This window comes from Manis javanica, chromosome 11 (assembly GCF_040802235.1).
Source record: "Manis javanica isolate MJ-LG chromosome 11, MJ_LKY, whole genome shotgun sequence".
Lineage (NCBI taxonomy): Eukaryota > Metazoa > Chordata > Mammalia > Pholidota > Manidae > Manis > Manis javanica.
The window spans coordinates 88,224,764-88,241,575 of record NC_133166.1 but is presented as its reverse complement, the minus strand read 5'-3'; the positions used below and the strand labels follow the sequence as shown (position 1 = coordinate 88,241,575).

The following is a 16,812-nucleotide window of genomic DNA, read 5'->3' as shown; positions in this document are numbered from 1 at the left end:
GTTGGGGATCTGGCCTGGCATGATGCAGCTTATGGGGCCGACAGTGTGCAGGATGCCAGGGGCTGTTGGTCAGCTGGGGTGATTGCTTGTGGTCTTGGCCGCTGCCCTTGCCCACCCCGCCCCTGTGGCCCAGCAGCACAGCAGGAAAGGTGGCCTCGGGCTGAGGCTGAGGATGCTTAGGAGCCCAGGGAGAAAACCTGGGTGGGCGCTGTGACCCCAGCACACTACCTGAGGCCACAGAGGTGCCAGTGAGAGGTGGTGGGGGTGGAGGAGAGAGCTTGAGCAGGGTGGGTGCCGTGATGAGGGAGAGCCACCTCAGGTTCTGTTCCCAGAGGCCAACAGGTGACCCTGGGGCTGAGGGTGCAGCTGTGCCGCTGGTGCCGCCAGAGGGCCCGCAGGGCAGAGGGCCCTGGGTTCCAGGGCCTGGGCACAGCACTGCTGGGCATGGCCACCCCCTGCCCACCCAGCTGTAGTCCGCGGCACAGGCCCTGAGAGGGAGAGGGCACGTCTCTGACACACACTCTGACACACGCACGTCTCTGACACACCCAGGCCCACCTCCCTCCACCCTCCCTGAATTCTCCCTTTCACACACATACCCTCATTCCACACCCCTCCTGGTTTTGGAATCTCTGCTGGGGTCTTAGGCTCTGGTCCCCAAGCTCTGCTGTGACACTCTGTGAAGCCCTGTAAGTCTCCCCAGCTTCAGAGAGTTGGCAGTTTAAACCAGAACTGTAAGTGTGGGCATGGGCCCGGACAGCAAAGGTGGGGGGCGGGGGAGGAGGAGTCCGAGGCTTGGGGTGCTCCCCAGGGAGGCTCCCCATTGTCAGCCGGGCCACTTCCACATCAGGAGGCAGCTGCAACCACCCAGCAGGCCCCCTTTCCCAACAAACAACACATCCCCCCTGGATGTGAGCACTGACTAAGGCCCTGGGGAATCAGCGGGCCACATGGCAGAGGGGATTTCAGTGTGGAAGCAGGAGGGGAGAGGAAGCTGGCAGGCTATGGTGCTGAAAACGGACATCCTGGGGGATGAAAAGGAGCACCCCCTCTGCAATCCAGCTGCCCCCTCCCCAGGTAAAGAACGGAACACCCTGCCAGATTTCTATTTCAAATTCCTCATTTATTGTGACATTCACTGGTTGTGACTCCCAGTTATCAAAGGTGCAGGACAAGAAGTCTGTAGCTGGAGTGGTGATGTGGAGGCGGAGGCAGGATGGAGGTAGGGGCAGGCGTTCCAGCCTTTCCTTCTCCTCCTCTTCAGGGTGCAGTGTGGAAGGCATCCGAATCGTGTCCTATAGCACAGACTCCGCAGCTAAAAAGCGCAGCGTGGTTGGGTGCGGTGGGCTTCCTTCCACGGGGGAGGCCCTGGCAGCTCCAGGGATATGAGCTGTCTTGAGTCTGAGCCCTGACTGTGTGGGGCTGTGCAGGGAGCCGTGGCCCACCACCTCTCCAGCACCCCAAACCCAGGTTTGGTTTGTAGGTTGACAGGATTTAGGCTGAGAAAGCTATAGGAGGAGACGGGTCTGCACAAGATGCTCTTCACTAATGACCCCAGTAGATCAGGAGCCAGAAGCAGCTGACAGTGGACCGAGTTGCCTTGATTTCTCCAAAGGCAAGAGGTACAAGGACATTACCTTTTGGTGAGGAGGGAGCCCCTGGTGTGGCTGATTGGCTGGGGAATTCCAGGGCAGCCAGGCACTGGGACTGGTCATCAGGCAGCAGTGAGGGCTGCCAGACCCAGCAGATCACATCAGTGGGGTGTGCTTGGCCCAGTAGGAGTGGGCGGTGGGATGGGGTATGTGCAAGCTGCTGTCCTAAGCTGGTGCCTCTGGCCTCCGAGACACAGCTCAGTATCCCCACCTAGAGCTGCCTCCTGGTATAAGAGAAATGTTACTATTTGAAGTCACTCAGTAGGAGAGTCAGACAAATGTATTTGCTTTTTAGTGAGAATTCAAACTGTCTTGCCTGCTATTCTCGTGTTTTACTGTGGTCTTTCAGCCCTCAACCTGCAGCCCTGTACACAGGACCAGGCAGTTAGCAAGGGCATCCCACTCCTGCAGGATTACCAGGGAGCCCTCAGAGCCCGTCTGGGCCAGTCTCATTTCCCTAGAGAAAATGGGGTCTCAGAGAAGATGTGACTGGTCCAAGAGCTAGTAAGTGACCAAAGTGTAATGAGACCCCAGGTCCTCTGATTCTCAACCCAGTGTGCCTCAGTTACAGACTAGGATGTGAAATGACGAGGGCCCCAACAGAGTGATACCCAAGGTGTGGTGCATTCTTTCTCCTCCTCCCCTGCTGCTGTACCAGCCCTTTCTCAAGTGCAAAACCAAGATTTCAGCAGAGGGCCTGGCTCCTCCCTTCTGCAGCATTTGGTGACTCAGGAGTGGGTAGGGGTCAGGTATGTCCTTAGAAGGGGGCAGCCACCTCTTACTGCAGAGGCAACTGGAAAACTCATCAGATGCACTCGCTCACCTAGCATAAGGCCACGGCTGAGCCCTCGGTGGGAAGTGGGGGTCTGCACAGGGCTGGAGGAGAGGCCGAGAACAGACCCTCACCCAGAGCCTGCAGGTGGGGCAGCGGAGGGAGGGCTGCAAGGTGGAACCCCATTGCTAAATGCAATCCCTCCAACGCTCAGCAGTGAGGGCTGCTGTCCCTGGTGGAATGAAGGGGTCTGGCTCTAGGGCGTCACGACTGCATGCTGGAGTAGAGGGGCTTCTGCACCTTCGCTCTGCAGGCTCTTCCTGGGCCAGCCAGCTGGTCGCTGTGGGGACAGGTGACCTTCCTCACTTTCACCTGTGCTGTCTGTGGGTCAGAGTTTTCTCTCCAGCTGGTACATCAGGGACCCTTCCACGCTGCAGCTCCGGAAGGTGGCACAGCCAGTGTGTGCTGGAGGTGACCAGCGTGTGTACACCCCTGAGGATGCACAGGCCCTGGCAGGACTGCATACACACACATGGCTCAGTGTCAGAGCCCAGACAACAGCAGCAAGTTCTCCTTTACTAAGCTACTCGAACTCCAGTAACAAAATTTGAAAAAGGTTCTCCAGCAAGGGCAGCTGGTTTCCAAGGCAGAGAAAGAGGATTTGGGGGGAGACAAGGTAAGACAGTCACTTTCTGGTGCATCCCCCACAAATAACCTTCTGCCACGGCCTTAAAAGTCAGCTCAGCACATAGTGGGAGGAAGGGGATGGAAACAGCTGTGGGGTTCAGACATCAGCATTCACACCGGAGCAGCTACAGTTGCCATGATAACTGAAGTACAAAACTCGACTGCGAACTAGGTCTTGGATCGTTTCAAGCCAGCAAGTCCTGAAGAGATCTCTTCCCCACCTGGCTCCTCCTCAGATTCCGGAGAGCCTTACTCCTCCCTTCTCCTGCCCTGTGTCGTCCCCCGAGGACTCAGGCCTCCTGAGCCTCACTTAGCTCCCCCTGTGCCCCTCTGCTCACGGTCCAGGAAAGCTGGGGGAGTGAGGGGGCGACAGGTGCTGTGCGGTGCCGCGCTGCCCTCAGCAGAGAAGCTGGCAAGGCTGCCTGCTCAGCCTGTCCAGCCACTGCCCCTGGGCCGCAGGGCCAGGCCCCACCTTGGCTCTCCTGCTCTCGATAGCTTCAATCCTGGGGAACCTTCCCCTGTGGGACAAGAAAAGCCAAAGAAACCAAGAGAGTCCTTGTGGGCTGCTGAAGGGGTCATCCGCTGCCCCCCCGGCCCTGCTGGCAGCCTTGGTGTGTGTCGGGGGCGGGGGGTGAGAGGGTCACACGTCTGTGCTAATAGCCCTTGGATTGGTGAAGGCCTCGCGTCCAGAGCCTGGCCATGTCACCGGGTAACTCTGGGGCACTGCCAGTTTGAGTGATGGGGGGCCCCCCTCCTTGTAGTACATGGGCGTGAAGGAGAGCCTCTCGCCTCCGCCTCCATTGGGCACCATGTCAGCCGTCCGTATGTAAAAGGGGGAGCTGTATGCGGAGCAGCCGGTGCAGTGGCCAGCTGCCCCTCCACACGGCTGGCTGCAGGGCTCGCTGGTGACAGGCACCAGGCTGCGCTGGCCATCCGGGGCCTGGGAGCTGCAGGCATTGCATGTGGGGCCTCTGGGGTACGTGGGCAGGTCGTGCTCCTCCTCCTCTTCGTCTGCATCCTCAGCTCCACTCTTCTTGCAGCAGTAATACTGGGGGGAGAGGGGGCAGATGCCCGAGGGCTGAATGCTGCCCTCGAATGTGGACGGGTACCGTGCCTGGCTCCCCCGAGGATCCTGTGCCCACACTTTGTTGGTGCTGGGAAGAAAACTCAACACCAGAAGCCCATGTTCCACAAGCAAGTATTCCCAGCCTGGCAAGACCAACAGCTTCCCTTTTCCTTCCCCCTACTTGCTAGTGTATTAATGCCAGGCCATGGTTGAGAGGCAGGGAGACAGATGGGAGGGACATACAGCCTGCTGAGGACAGAGCTGGGGGCACTGGGGGCAGCTCTCAGAGTGTCCCCACAGTGTGCCCTTCCCACTGTTCCTGAAATCTCAGCTGGGCAGAGACACAGCTCAACGGGCCAGGATCTCCCCAGCAAGCCCTCTTTGGGTGTCCCGAAGTGTGTAGAGCATGGGTAATGCACAGCCCCCTCTGAACTTCCCCAGCTCCCAGGTCCCTTGACTTATGCCCACTTGCATTCCAGGGCTTGGGGCTTTGTCCCTCTGAAGTGGGCCTCCTGTTTCTGTCCCCTGAATGGCCCCAAGCCCGGGGGACTGACCTGAAGCCGACAGTAGCACAGGACAGCGATAATGCAGAGGAGGATGACCGTGGCTAGGATTCCGCCAGTGATCACAACCGTTCCCGCTGTCATCCGCCCAACGCCCCATCAAACTCTGCGAAGACGTGTGCGGAGGGGTCAGGGGCCGCTGCGCTGCCACACCGGGCGTCTGCACAGCTGGAGGCAGGGGGGCCTGACAGCAGCTGGAGCAGGGAGGGCCCCAGGCACCGGACACCAGGGCCTGCCTGAAGACAGAGTGGCTGTGGCCTGGGCCCTGGACTGGGGCACGGTCACAGCGGTGGGAAGGAAGAGAGGAGGCCGAGTGCCAGCTGAAGAGGGAATTCTGCTCCGGGTTTCTATACAGTCTCAAAGGTTCTTGCTGTCTTTCTCCTTTAATTATCTTCTCCCTCTCCTCTCTTCTCTCCTTATATCCTGCTCTGCATGCCCCCTTCCCCCAACCCAACCACTATTGACTCCGAGACACAAAACAATAGTTCCGGTTCACTTAGGGATTACTCTTGTGAGGCAGTGTGCTAAACTTTCCCTCGTTATCCCAGTTAATCCTCAAATTAACTCTGGGGGTCGCCATTCATCACCCCTCTTTCACGCAAGATGAGCTGTGAGGCTTTGATAGCTTTCGCTGAGATTCCACCCAGCCCGGCTCACCCGACGGCCATGCCCTGAATCATCACCCTCTGGGCACAAATACCCACGGCCTCTGAGCCTTTGCCTCGGCTGGAGGGGAAGGGGGCTAAATCTCAGAGTTCCACCTGGCTCTGCCCTGGCACAAACCCACACTCCTTTGGGGGTGTCTCCTCTCTTTCCAACTCACGTGGAAAACAAGGGCAGGTGAGCCCAGGAGGAACAGGCAGGGGGCGCTCCGGCTCCTGGAAGGCTGTGGCGAGGCTGGGGGTTGGGTCCCGCTAAGGGGCAGGGGCAAGCCCTGGGCGGGGGGCTGCTGGCCTCGGGCTGACTCCCCTTTGAGGCCACTGGGTGGGGATTCTGAGCCTCCCAGGCCCAAGGGGCGCAGGCTGGCTGTCCCAAAGGAGCAGGAGGATGGGAGGAGACGGCGTCTGAGGACAGAAGAACGACCACAAGCACTTACGTTCAGTAAAGGGAATGGTGACCTGAAAGACAATGAAAGGGCCAGAGAGGTTGGAAGAAGTGTTACCCAAGGGTTAGATTAGGCCCTAAACTCCATCTTACCTCCTCTTGCTTTCCTCCCTGTGCTACACATCAACCCACACAGCCACACAGCCCCTGGGTCTCCAGTCATGTCTCCAACTGTTAGCAAACAGGCCTTTCACTCGGCTGTCCCACTGGCATCTCACTCAGTTATGGCAGGTGAGGTCCTCACCCTCTCTCCACATGGCCTCCCCGCCCCAGCCCCTCTGTCTGTTTATGGCTCCACTGGAGCTGCTATGAAGGGTTTGCAGGCTGCTCACAGAGCCGTGCACCCTGCTGTGACCACCTGACCGGAGGAGCACCTGTTTCTTCACCCAAAGACATTTTTGGTGCTCATCACTACACTCCTAGAGCTCTGCGGGTAACTGATATAGCTTCTAATTCACCCAGCAGGGCTCACCATGCAGCCTGAGGGCGCCAGCATGCGCAGCCTCTGGGAAGGGGCTAGAAATGCAGTAGCTCAGGCCCACCCCCCCACAGGCCTGATGTGTCCAAATCTGCATTTTAATAAGGTCCCAGGTGATTACTTTGCACACTAGAGTTTGACGATGCCTAGGGTGTTCCCCTAGGTGCCCAGTCTTTGAAATCCTCAAATCTTTCTTGGCTTCCTCGAGTCTTTGGGTCTGCACAGCAGTTAAGACTCTTTGCATCTCACACCTGCTCTGTTGCAATGGTTTCCTAACCCATCTCACTGGTTTTTGTGTTTTGACCTCCCTTCATGCTACCCATGGCTGAGCCCCAACACCTCTCTATTACTCCAGAGCCTTCCTGGCATCACACTGCCTGCGGAATGCATTTATCTGGGCATGAACTTGTGAAGTCTTCACCCTGCCCCACATCCCATTCACCACCGATTTATCTTTCCCTCCTTACCTCCTGCTGTCCTCTCACATGATCCTCTGCCCACCAAGCAGTCCTAGTTCTTAAGAAGCTCATAGCCCAGTGATGCAAAGACACTTAACACCCCTCATGCTATGGTGTAGGACACACAAACAGAGACACACCATCGGGACTGTGGGAGTGCAGAGGAGGGGCACTAAGCCATCTGGGGAAAGGTGCCATAGAAGGTGTTATGTTTGAGCTGAGTCCTCAGAGCTGAGTGGGAGCTCGTCCAACAGACGAGGTAAAGAGATGAACAGGCCAGGAGGGAGAACAAACACAGTGGGGTTTCAAGAACTGTGAAGAATCTGGAAAGGTGGGGACAGGGAGGGAGCATGAAGCTGCAGAAGCTATAAACCAGGGAAGGAATTAGGATTTGCCTCTCTTGGAGATGACAGGGGGTCCTGGAGGGCTTCCAGGAGCGGAGAGCACGCTCTCACTTTCTCTCCACCTATTTAAATCCCGCCCTTCCGCCAAGGCTCTGAGAAGCCTTCTTCCACTGCCCCCTCGCAGTGCGCTCTCTCTCTCTCTCTGACCCCCCAGGAAATGCCTTTCCACATGCCACTCTTCCATCCTACCAGTCTTGGTAGGATGCTTGTCAACTTTCACATGGGAACAGCTTGACCCCTACACTAAGTTATGAGTCTTTTGGGATCAGGAGTTGTGTTATGCTGTTTGCTATCCCCCTGCAGCCTTATGCACAGTGCTTGGCTCAGTGCGGGACTCAGTACACGTTTGATGATCTCATCAGGCAGCGTTCCTTTCACAGGCCTGGTGTTTATGACCCTGGGATACCACCAGGGGACAGCAAGTTGCATCTCTCAGCTCACTTCCCAGGGGCAAATTTGAGGATCTCAGTTTGAGACAAATTGAACTTTGTCCGGATAAAGCATGGTGGGCCACGCTTCAGTGGTTCACTGGGATTTGGCGCCAGCAGATGAGACTCAGCCTTGGGGGAATTTATGTGTCTCACAACATCACTCCATCCTGTTCTGCTTCCCCTGCAGGCTCCCTGAGAGCCACCTAAGAGACAGAGAGGCCTACAGAGTGATGGGAAGCTGGCATAGCAGCAGTGACCCACTGTATTGGACTGGCCCCCTGGAATATGCCCGGCCTGTTTTAGGACACAGGGAATTATGAAACCGCATAAGAGCAGTGCCCTATCTCCTCCTGCCTTCCTGGCCTGCTCCCTTTCATGGCCATGAATGTATGCAGAAGTGGCCTGCAAATGGTGGAGATTGGTCTGCAGGCAGACACGTGTCTGAAGGGCCATTTGAGTTTCAACTGTGCCACTTAGCAGTCACCCCATCTTGGAAACTGATCTTCTTTCTCATTGATAAAAGGGAATTTAATAAAAAGTGAGATTGTGAGGAAAAAGCGAGATTTATGTATGCCAAGGCCCTTTGTAAACTCTAAAAGATTGTTTGTGGGGAAAGGAAGGCCCTGACATTTTGTGGTTGCCTAAGTTTTACAGTCATAAACAAGGAAGGCACCCTTTGCAAAGGGTGCAAAGGGCATGTGGTGAACCAGCCTGTTCCCAGACAGTTTCTCTAAGGGTGCGGTACTAATGGTACAATCTAGCAATTCAATTCCCACTTGCCCTGACTCTGTTATTCAGGCAGGCTCATTTTCTCTTTGCAACTAGACACAAAAGATAACAACAACTCCCTACGTCTATATAGCATTCTACGGTTTACCACTGTTGCCATCCCTTCCTGCAATGGGCAGGCTCTAAGACATCCCTGAGCTCTGCCTTCTGGAAGTCACGCCTTGTGTACCTCTCCCATGAGGGGGAGTGTGCCCTGTACATGCTTCCAATCAACAGAATACAGAAAAGGTGATGGCATGTCACTTCCGTGAATAGATTATGTAACATTTTGACTTCCCGCCCACTAGCCAATTCTCTGTCTTGCTGGTTTTGAAGCAGCAAGTTGCCATGTTGGCTGGACCATGTGGCAGGGAACTGAGGGTGGCCTCTGGCCCTCCATCCAATTGCCCAGAAGGAACTGAACAATTACATAAGTGAGAGCGAGAGTGGATCCTTCTCCAATTGAGCTTTCAGAGGAAACTATAACCCCAGTGGACATCTTGAATGCAGCCTCATGACAGACCCTGAAACAGTGGACCTGGCTAGCTATACCTGGATCCTTGATCCACAGAAACTGAGAGATAATCAATATGTGCTGTTTCAAGCTAAGTTAGTGCTAGTTTGTTAGGCAGCAAAAGATAACTGATACACCTCCTCTGAACTACACAGAAACCCACATGCAGAAGGGGAAACCAGACCATTAGTGATTTGCTCAAAATCATACAGTAGCAAGTGCCTGAGTCAGGACCCAATGGCTAGTGCTCTGGGTCTCTATCACACCAGCTTTCACCAGCTTAGCTTCCTGAGGATGGGAGAAAGGTGTCCCTGTGCTCCTTCCTGGGGCCTCGCAGATCTGGACAGCGTGGACTCAGTGGTGGCCAACTCAGCGACTGAGGGCAGCCGAAGAGGACGAACCTGTGGCTGTATAGGGACTCCCAGGGCCCCCTCTGTGACCAGGTCTTCCTGGACCTCCCTCGTGACCAACACCCTCCCCACCCAGGGCCCAGACAGGTTCTCCCAGAGGGCAAGGGATTGGCCTGTGCCTTATGCTCACGTGGAACAGCTGGAGCGGCGATGTCTCAGTCACGCAGGCTGCCTCTGAGCAGACAGCAGCTGGGGCTGCATCACGGCCAAGGGCACGGGTCCCTGCCACGAAAGGTGAGAAGGTAGGTCAGTGAGAGCTGGAGGGGCGGCTCACCACAGGTTCACACTGTACCTGGTTGGTTGTGACCCCAAGACTCTGGAGGGCATGTTTCCAAAGACGTCTGTCTGTTTCACTGCTATCTTGGTCTCTAAGGCTCCCAGCCCAAGAACCTGAGGACAGACCTCTAAGGCCACATCTGTTCTTGTTTCCTTCCTCAGCACTGCTTCCTGTAACCCTCTGCCCGCTGCAGCAGGACACTAGGCAAGAGCCTCTGCCTTCTGGCAAGTGAGGCTCAATGCAGGGAAAGGGGGCCTAGCCGCCTCTTTCATGCTCCCCTGGGGAATTCTGACCTGTCCCCTGGCACATTCCCTGTGTCCTACATGGCTGGTCCCTCTCTCTGTGGCCCCACATGCCTCTCTCCCACTCCCTTCCCTATTTCTACCTGGGCCTGTCCACATTCCCAGTGCTCAGGGCTGCAGGCTCCCCGCCCTTGCTCCAGTGTCCAGACTTCCCTCCGGCCAGCATGCCGTCCAGACAGCTGGATGAGCAAGTTCTTACTGACGTGCCAATGGAGCAGGGCAGGCAGGACCTGCTGGGACCTTTAGGAATCCAGTGTATGCTAACTGCTGGGGGTCCGTTCAGGCCCAAATTCTTCAAATATCCACTCAGCGTGATTTAGAGGAGAGTCTGGGACCAGGGGAGTGAGGAGAGGAAGGACACGGTCTGTGGTGATGCTCAGCCCCTGCTCAGTGTCCTGAGGATGGCGGGCCCCCTGGGTACTGTACTGGGGAGGGAACCCAACCATTCACCGATTCACTGTCCATGTGGACAGGCCTGACCGCCTCCGTGTGCTCTGCCTCAGCCAGAAGCTGGAGGTCACAGGACTGTGCTCACTGGAGTCCAGCTGTCCCAGGAGCAGAGCTCCGGGAGAAGCTGGGAAGGCAGCTGTTCACCTACCGTGTCTCCCCGTCCCCCATTCACTTCCCTTCTAGATCTAGGCCTGCACACTGCCTCCAGCTTCTGTCTTGGACATTCTGGGCACCAGGGCTTTCTTTTCTCAAAGGTGGTCTCACTCTCATTAACATATAGCCGGATGTCAGAGCAAGATTTTTTCACCTGAGTTTTGACGGAGATGCCAACTGACAGAAATCAGAAGACTAAAGTGAGTTTGCAACAGGTCCTTCTTCCCCCACCACGTGCAGGGTAATGTACATGGGAATGTCAGAACAGTTGTTTCCAGATCCATGAATCCTTTCTCCCACTTTATAAAATAAAGGTGGGCCAATAATTTGGTGGATGCTTGGGGAGGAAGATTTCCTCCTGAGCCAGGAACCCCTCCCTCCAGCCCCCAGGGGAGGTGGGCTGGGGGACTGTCATGGATGGGCCATCTGGAATCCTATCCTATAGTGCCACCTGGAGGCATGAGACGACCCCAGCCGACCAGGCTGGAGGTGGCCTCCGGATGGCCAGGGGCTGAGCAAGGAGTTTCAAGTGTCAACCTTAAAATAAAGAGCTGCAATGAGAGGCAAACGAGCGTTATTTTGGATTAAAGATTTGCAATGCGGGGGGCACAAGTAAAGACAGTATCCAAATAATGTTCCTGCCTGTAGGTTGAAAGCAAAGGGTTTTTTTGAGGAAAAGGAAGGGGGCAATTACATGAGTTGAAGTAAAGGGGCAAAAAAAAGCTTTTCACGGGCTTTAACAAGCTAAGCTATTCTGGGTTCTGCATTGATCAATGGTTGATTTTATCTTCTGAAAGCCCATCACCATCAGACTTTGTGATTAGGATGTCCATTCTCCTGCTACCTTCTCCAGCAGTTGCTTAAAACAATTGCCATATTGCCCAGTCCAAAGGTTGTGACCCAGTTCAAAGGAGGGTTCCTCTCCAATGGCAATTCTGACTCCATTTTAAAATGGCTCCAGTTCTGTGAATTTTTCACACAAGACGCCACAAATAGAGATGATGTGCTCACCTGGGACTACGGAACTTCAGGAGAGAGAGTCCCAGCAGGGAACATCAGAAGAGCCCACAGAAAGATTCACAAAAGCAAGAAAGAACCAGTTTGAAGCTTCCCCCTGCTCTCCAACCGATAAGAATCCCCCATTGCAATCCTGGCAGCTGGTGGAACAGCAATTCTTGGGAGGGAGGGTTAGAGCAGGGGAGTGGAGGCAGCAGAGGGACCCGGCCCACCACCTGCCTGCTTCCAGACCAAAGCAGATCCAAACTGGAGGGAAGAGAAGAATGACACTGTCAGGCGGGGAGTGTTCGGATTGCTTCCTGTGACTGGCACTCTAATTTCTGGGTTGAGGCTGCATCTCTAACTTAGAGTGACTGTAAGTGACTGGTCCCTAAGAGTGAATGAAAAGCAATGGGACTGGCCCAGGTTTTTATCTAGGGGCAGGGGAATGTACAGCAATGCTTGAAGAAAAAAAACCGAAGTTGCTTTTTGAGCACAAATCTTGCAACATGCTTGTTTAAAATACCAGTTACTTAAAGAAAAATGATCCGTGGACATGAAAGGACTCTAAGAGATTTGGTCCACTTTCTTTGTTTTCTAGATGAAGAGAGCAAGTTCAGAGAGGACAAGTGACTTGCTGAACCACACACAGCAAGACAGAGATATTGCTGGGGAGGCACTGGAGTAGAACTTCTTGGCCTCAGGCCAGGGCCCTGCCACTGAGATGCTATCTCTCCTTCCAGAAGATCTGCACTTATTTTACCAAGAGGTGTCCCCTAATGTAGGGTCTCTTAAGTTGGTTTGAGGCTAACAATCACCTGAGCCATGTGTCAAAAAAACAGAGACTCCAGACCAACTGACAGCATCTCCAGATGGGGGGCCCTGGAATCTGTGTCTGACCATCTGGCCCTTCTGGGAAATGATGTAGGAATGAAGGGGAAGATTTCAGGCTGGAGGTGGCAGGGGAGGTGGGTGACCTTGCAGGGACTGTGGCCTCATGTGTTACCTGTAAGAATAGCTCTGCATTCTGTGCCTCTGTGGCAAGTAGGCCAGAAGTCAGGCGGAGGGGGTGTGAGAAAAACCACGGGCACATGCGTCCCTGTGTGGGATGGGACAACAAAGAGGTCAGGATGGGAGACCTTCAAGGCCATTCTTCTTGTCAAGGCTGGTGAGGGAATTCAAAGCCACCCTGATAGAATGTGTTGGGAAGTGGGTCTCCCACTCCCCACAAGGCCAGAGGTCTGTGCTCTCTCTGAAGGGCCCCTGCCTTCCATGACTCCAGCTCACTGGAAGAGGGTTATCTCCTCATGTCCTCGTGCATGCTGGCAGGAAATGCCAGCCACGGCTGGCACAGCGCATGTAATTAACAATCCGCTACCTCCTGCTCCCTGCTCAGCCCCCCTTGGGAGCATAAGTTAACTGAATGGGGCCTAAGTACTGGCTGATCCCACTTTCTTCCTATGCAATTGCGTCTTCTCTAATCATTTATTAACTTACAAAATTGACACCACAGGTTAGCAGCCCCTGAGAAGAGGAACAGTTTTTTTCTTTGTTACCTGTCTTCCTGGACTGCATGCCTCAGGCAAGGCTGGCAGCAGAGGTGGGTGGGGGATGGGGGCAGGGGGTCAGGAATCAGAGGAAGGGGCTCTTCTCCCTTTGGTGGCACTTACGGCCATTAGCAAGCCGCAAGCCCTGATCTCCAGGATGAGGGTGTGAAGAGTCAGTGGCCAAACGGGCTCCTTTGCCCCAGATGGGCAACTACAGCAGCAAAGAGGCGAGTGCTTTTTGAGAAGGGGCCTCCTTAGAAGGTACACACAGGAACCTTGCAAATCATTAAGGGGAAAAAATGTAATAACAAGCAATGGACAGGTGGCTTACGAAAGAGGCAACCCAAAAGGCTAACAAGAAAATGAAGCGATGCCCAAACTCACTGTAATCCGAGAAATGCAAACTGAAACCACAATGAGCTCTTACTTTATACCACTAGGACTGGCAAAAATTAGGAAGCTGGATAATGCCGAGTGTTGGAGAATTCAGGGAGTTAGTATAGTGTAGCTAGGACAGACGTTGAGGGTCAGACCTGGTGCTACTTAGTCATATTAAGTTTAAATAAACCCCATGAAAAGCAATTCTATGGGTTCCTGAGTCTATGTCCTCAGAATTTCTCAGCACATCCATAACAGCTCACATGCAGATGCTCATCACCGCTGTTTATGGAGGCAGGGAGCTGGAAGCAAGCTCAGACCGTCACTGGGGGTGGATAGGTAGAATTAGGTAGATGCACACCTCAGAGAATCATGCAACTGTGGAAACCAATGGACCAGATGGACCACAGTAACAAGGATAAATCTTAGCACAGTGCTAAGTAAACAAACAAAAAACAAAAACAGATGATATATAATGCTTACATAAAATTAAAATGCAAGCATACAGATCAGTAATTCACATTTTCAAGAACACATACCAAACAATAGATACACAGTAAACATGTTGGAAGGAGGAGCATGGGAGTGCAAGTGAGGATAAAAGAGGGTTTTTAACAAATAAAATGAGAGGGGTCTTGTACAGAACAGCGATGAATGATAATTTAGTGTTATGATCCAAGGAGTATAATTAATTTAAACTTCTGCATGCGAGATTCAACTTGAATAAAAAGAGAAAAAAAAAGAAAAGAATGGGGGCTCTCACTGCCTCCAGGGAGCCTTCCATGATGTGCTTAATGTTGCAAATTTTGTCTGGCCTTCCTATTTGTCCTCAGGTAACTGTATTTGTTGATACAGTGGTGTCCTGTGGGTGTATTTTGCTTCCTTCATTAGATTACAGGCCATCTGAGGGTTCAGACTTGGAATCTTGCATCTTCATAAAGTTCCATTCCAGCTGCCTCATGTTCTGCACATTCTAGACAGTGGAATAACCAGGTGTAATGCAGAACTTGCTTTGCATGATGAGTGCAGTCCCAACAGCCATCCGGTCTGGTCTCATCTGCTGTATATAGTGGAAAGAGCAGAGGCTAGGAGTCCCAAGATTTGGGTTTAAATTCTAATTTCCACACTTATTACCTGGGTGATTTTGGACAGTTAATGATCTCCTTGAAGTTCATCTGCAAAATGAATATAAATAACACACCTTCCCTTACAAGGTGTGGGTTATGGGAAATGGTGTTATTTTAATTATTTTGCCTTCTGAGTAGAGTGGCTCTTTCCAGCCTGAGTGTTTACAGGAGAAACAGGGCAGCGTGGCCTGTGTTGTGGGGAGGGGCTCACTTTTCCTTCCCACTAGGTATGTTGTTCTGCACCGTAGGCTTGGATTTCTCTCCATCTGTGTTTGATATCTACTTCTGTATGGAAGGTGTTTTGAGATCCCCAGATTGCAGGCCTCCAGCCCAATGACTACTAAGCAAGCTTGTTAGGAAAGGCAGGAGTACATGTGGGGTTTGTTTCATCTAGCTGGCAACGTGTCAGCAGACGGGAAGAGATCCAGAGAGGAAAACAGGCCTTTGGAGGGACAGAGCACCTGATTTCTGAGGCCAGATGGTGAGAGGGTAGGCATGGCATTAGGGAAACATGACAGCCAGAGGGAGCTGGACTGTAAGGAACTGGTCATGGGCCATCGTCCAACTCAGGATATTAGGAAGCAGGAGACTGGAGCAAGGCTTTCCAAGGAGAAAAGGATTTGAAGTGGGGATAAAATTATACCAAGGAAAATTTAAACCAAATGCAAGATAAATCTCACAGGACAAAAGCAAGGGTAACAGGGAGATTTGGAAATGGTCAGCATGCTGCACAGGGAGGCCTGGAGAGCATTCCCCTCACCCCGCTCCTCCAACCCAGAGGAACTGGCCTAGCTCTCCACTGGTGCCATCTGAAGGGCCCAGGCTGAGGGCAGGAGTGGGGTAGGATGTCCTGCGTAGGACAAGGCAGCAGCTTCTGGGTTTGGAGACCTTAAAAAATGTATCAAGATTTATTCATAATCCTTAATCACTTCAAAGAAAACATCCTCAGCCATGAGGAGGACTCTCAAAAGTTCACTTGCAAATGATCAGGTGAAGGAGACAGCAGGCCTTCGGTTGTGTGTGCAGGGGGTGTGGGATGGGGGTCAGCCCTCGGGGGAAACCACGGGGCTCAGAGCAAGGGGAAGGGCCTTCAGGGGGTGCTCTGCAGAACCCTGTGGGCAAGCCCAGTGCAGACACAGCAGGGTCTGTGAGACGGCCAGCAGGGCCTGCAAGGAAAGCATCCAACTGGATCAGAACCGAACTATCCCCTCAGCCACGTGGGTTGGAGCTCTCACCCTCACTTAGCGAGCAGGAACGGGAAATGCACATCCAAATGTGCCTCATGTTCTATGTAGTTCACACACACATGCTCTAGTCAACTGCACAGAACACATATGGTTCCCATTCCACATTCTGGGGTTAGTAATTCTCAAATAATTCTCTGGAGGTCTTTGGGAAGTTCCAAGTCAAACTCTTCTCAAAACAGACCTATTTGATTATAGTCAGGATCCTGGTAGGTAGAGGGAACTCAACTGAGGACAGAGAGTCTGTTCCTCAACACATCACTTCTGTCTGAGTTGCAGCTCTCATTTCTCTGGCAGTGGATGGCCTCTGATGGTTCTCACAGCTGACTTGACCCCTGTACACTGGGGATGGGGTGGGGCGGTCTGTGCGGATTCTAAGCTGCAGCATCTAACTCTTCCCCCAGAAGTGGAGACTGAGACAGGGGCCCTATTTCATCCATTGGCACCTGAGGGCTGAGGCAGGGGTGGGGTAGGGACTTCTTGTGGCCAGCTAACCCATGGGGAAGCTTCCAGAACAGGCTGACCCACATAAGCCTTGCTCACCTAGAAAACAGGCTAGGAAGGTTAGGAAGAGCAACTTTACACTTCCTTTGTGTAATAGGAGAAGATGTTAAGATACAATTTATAGCTTTTCCCTTCCTCTGCTTTCTGCTAACCTGTGTCTACCAGCTCATCTGGAGTGGGTGGGTTTGGGGTAAAAGAAAAGTAGGGAGGTATCATGCTGTTTGAATTTATGTGCGTTAGGAAGGTCAGAGTACGGACCTGAACACACTTAGACAAGGAAAGGAGAGGAGGAGAAATCCAAGAGCCAGCGTAAAAAGTATTTCACCCTGGATGGACTGCAGAAGGAGACTCGAGTAGGGCCATGGGCATGAGATATTGGGAGAGATGGAGATGGGGAGAGAGGATTTTAAAAGGTTTGTTATGCATGATGAATGAAATTTCTCCTGTTGGGATTTTCCCAAAATCTTCAAAAAAGGTCTAGATTGCTTTCTAAATATATTTTGCCTGTTGGATTTGAATTTCTTTGA

At 53.2% G+C, this 16,812-nt stretch overlaps 1 protein-coding gene across 1 annotated transcript in view; it reads right to left on the bottom strand.

Annotated features, from left to right (window-relative positions):
* Positions 1-1,118: 1,118 nt before the first annotated feature.
* The window catches only part of LOC108384975 (protein FAM163A), a 64,078-nt gene continuing 48,384 nt past the window's right edge, over positions 1,119-16,812 (bottom strand). The window contains exons 2-4 of the mRNA XM_073216827.1: positions 9,438-9,529; positions 4,732-5,858; positions 1,119-4,159 (exon numbers count right to left, since the gene is read on the bottom strand). Coding sequence (XP_073072928.1) covers positions 3,752-4,159; positions 4,732-4,824 — 501 coding nt within the window. The 5' untranslated portion in view covers positions 4,825-5,858; positions 9,438-9,529 and the 3' untranslated portion in view covers positions 1,119-3,751. The remainder of the gene's footprint in view (positions 4,160-4,731; positions 5,859-9,437; positions 9,530-16,812) is intronic.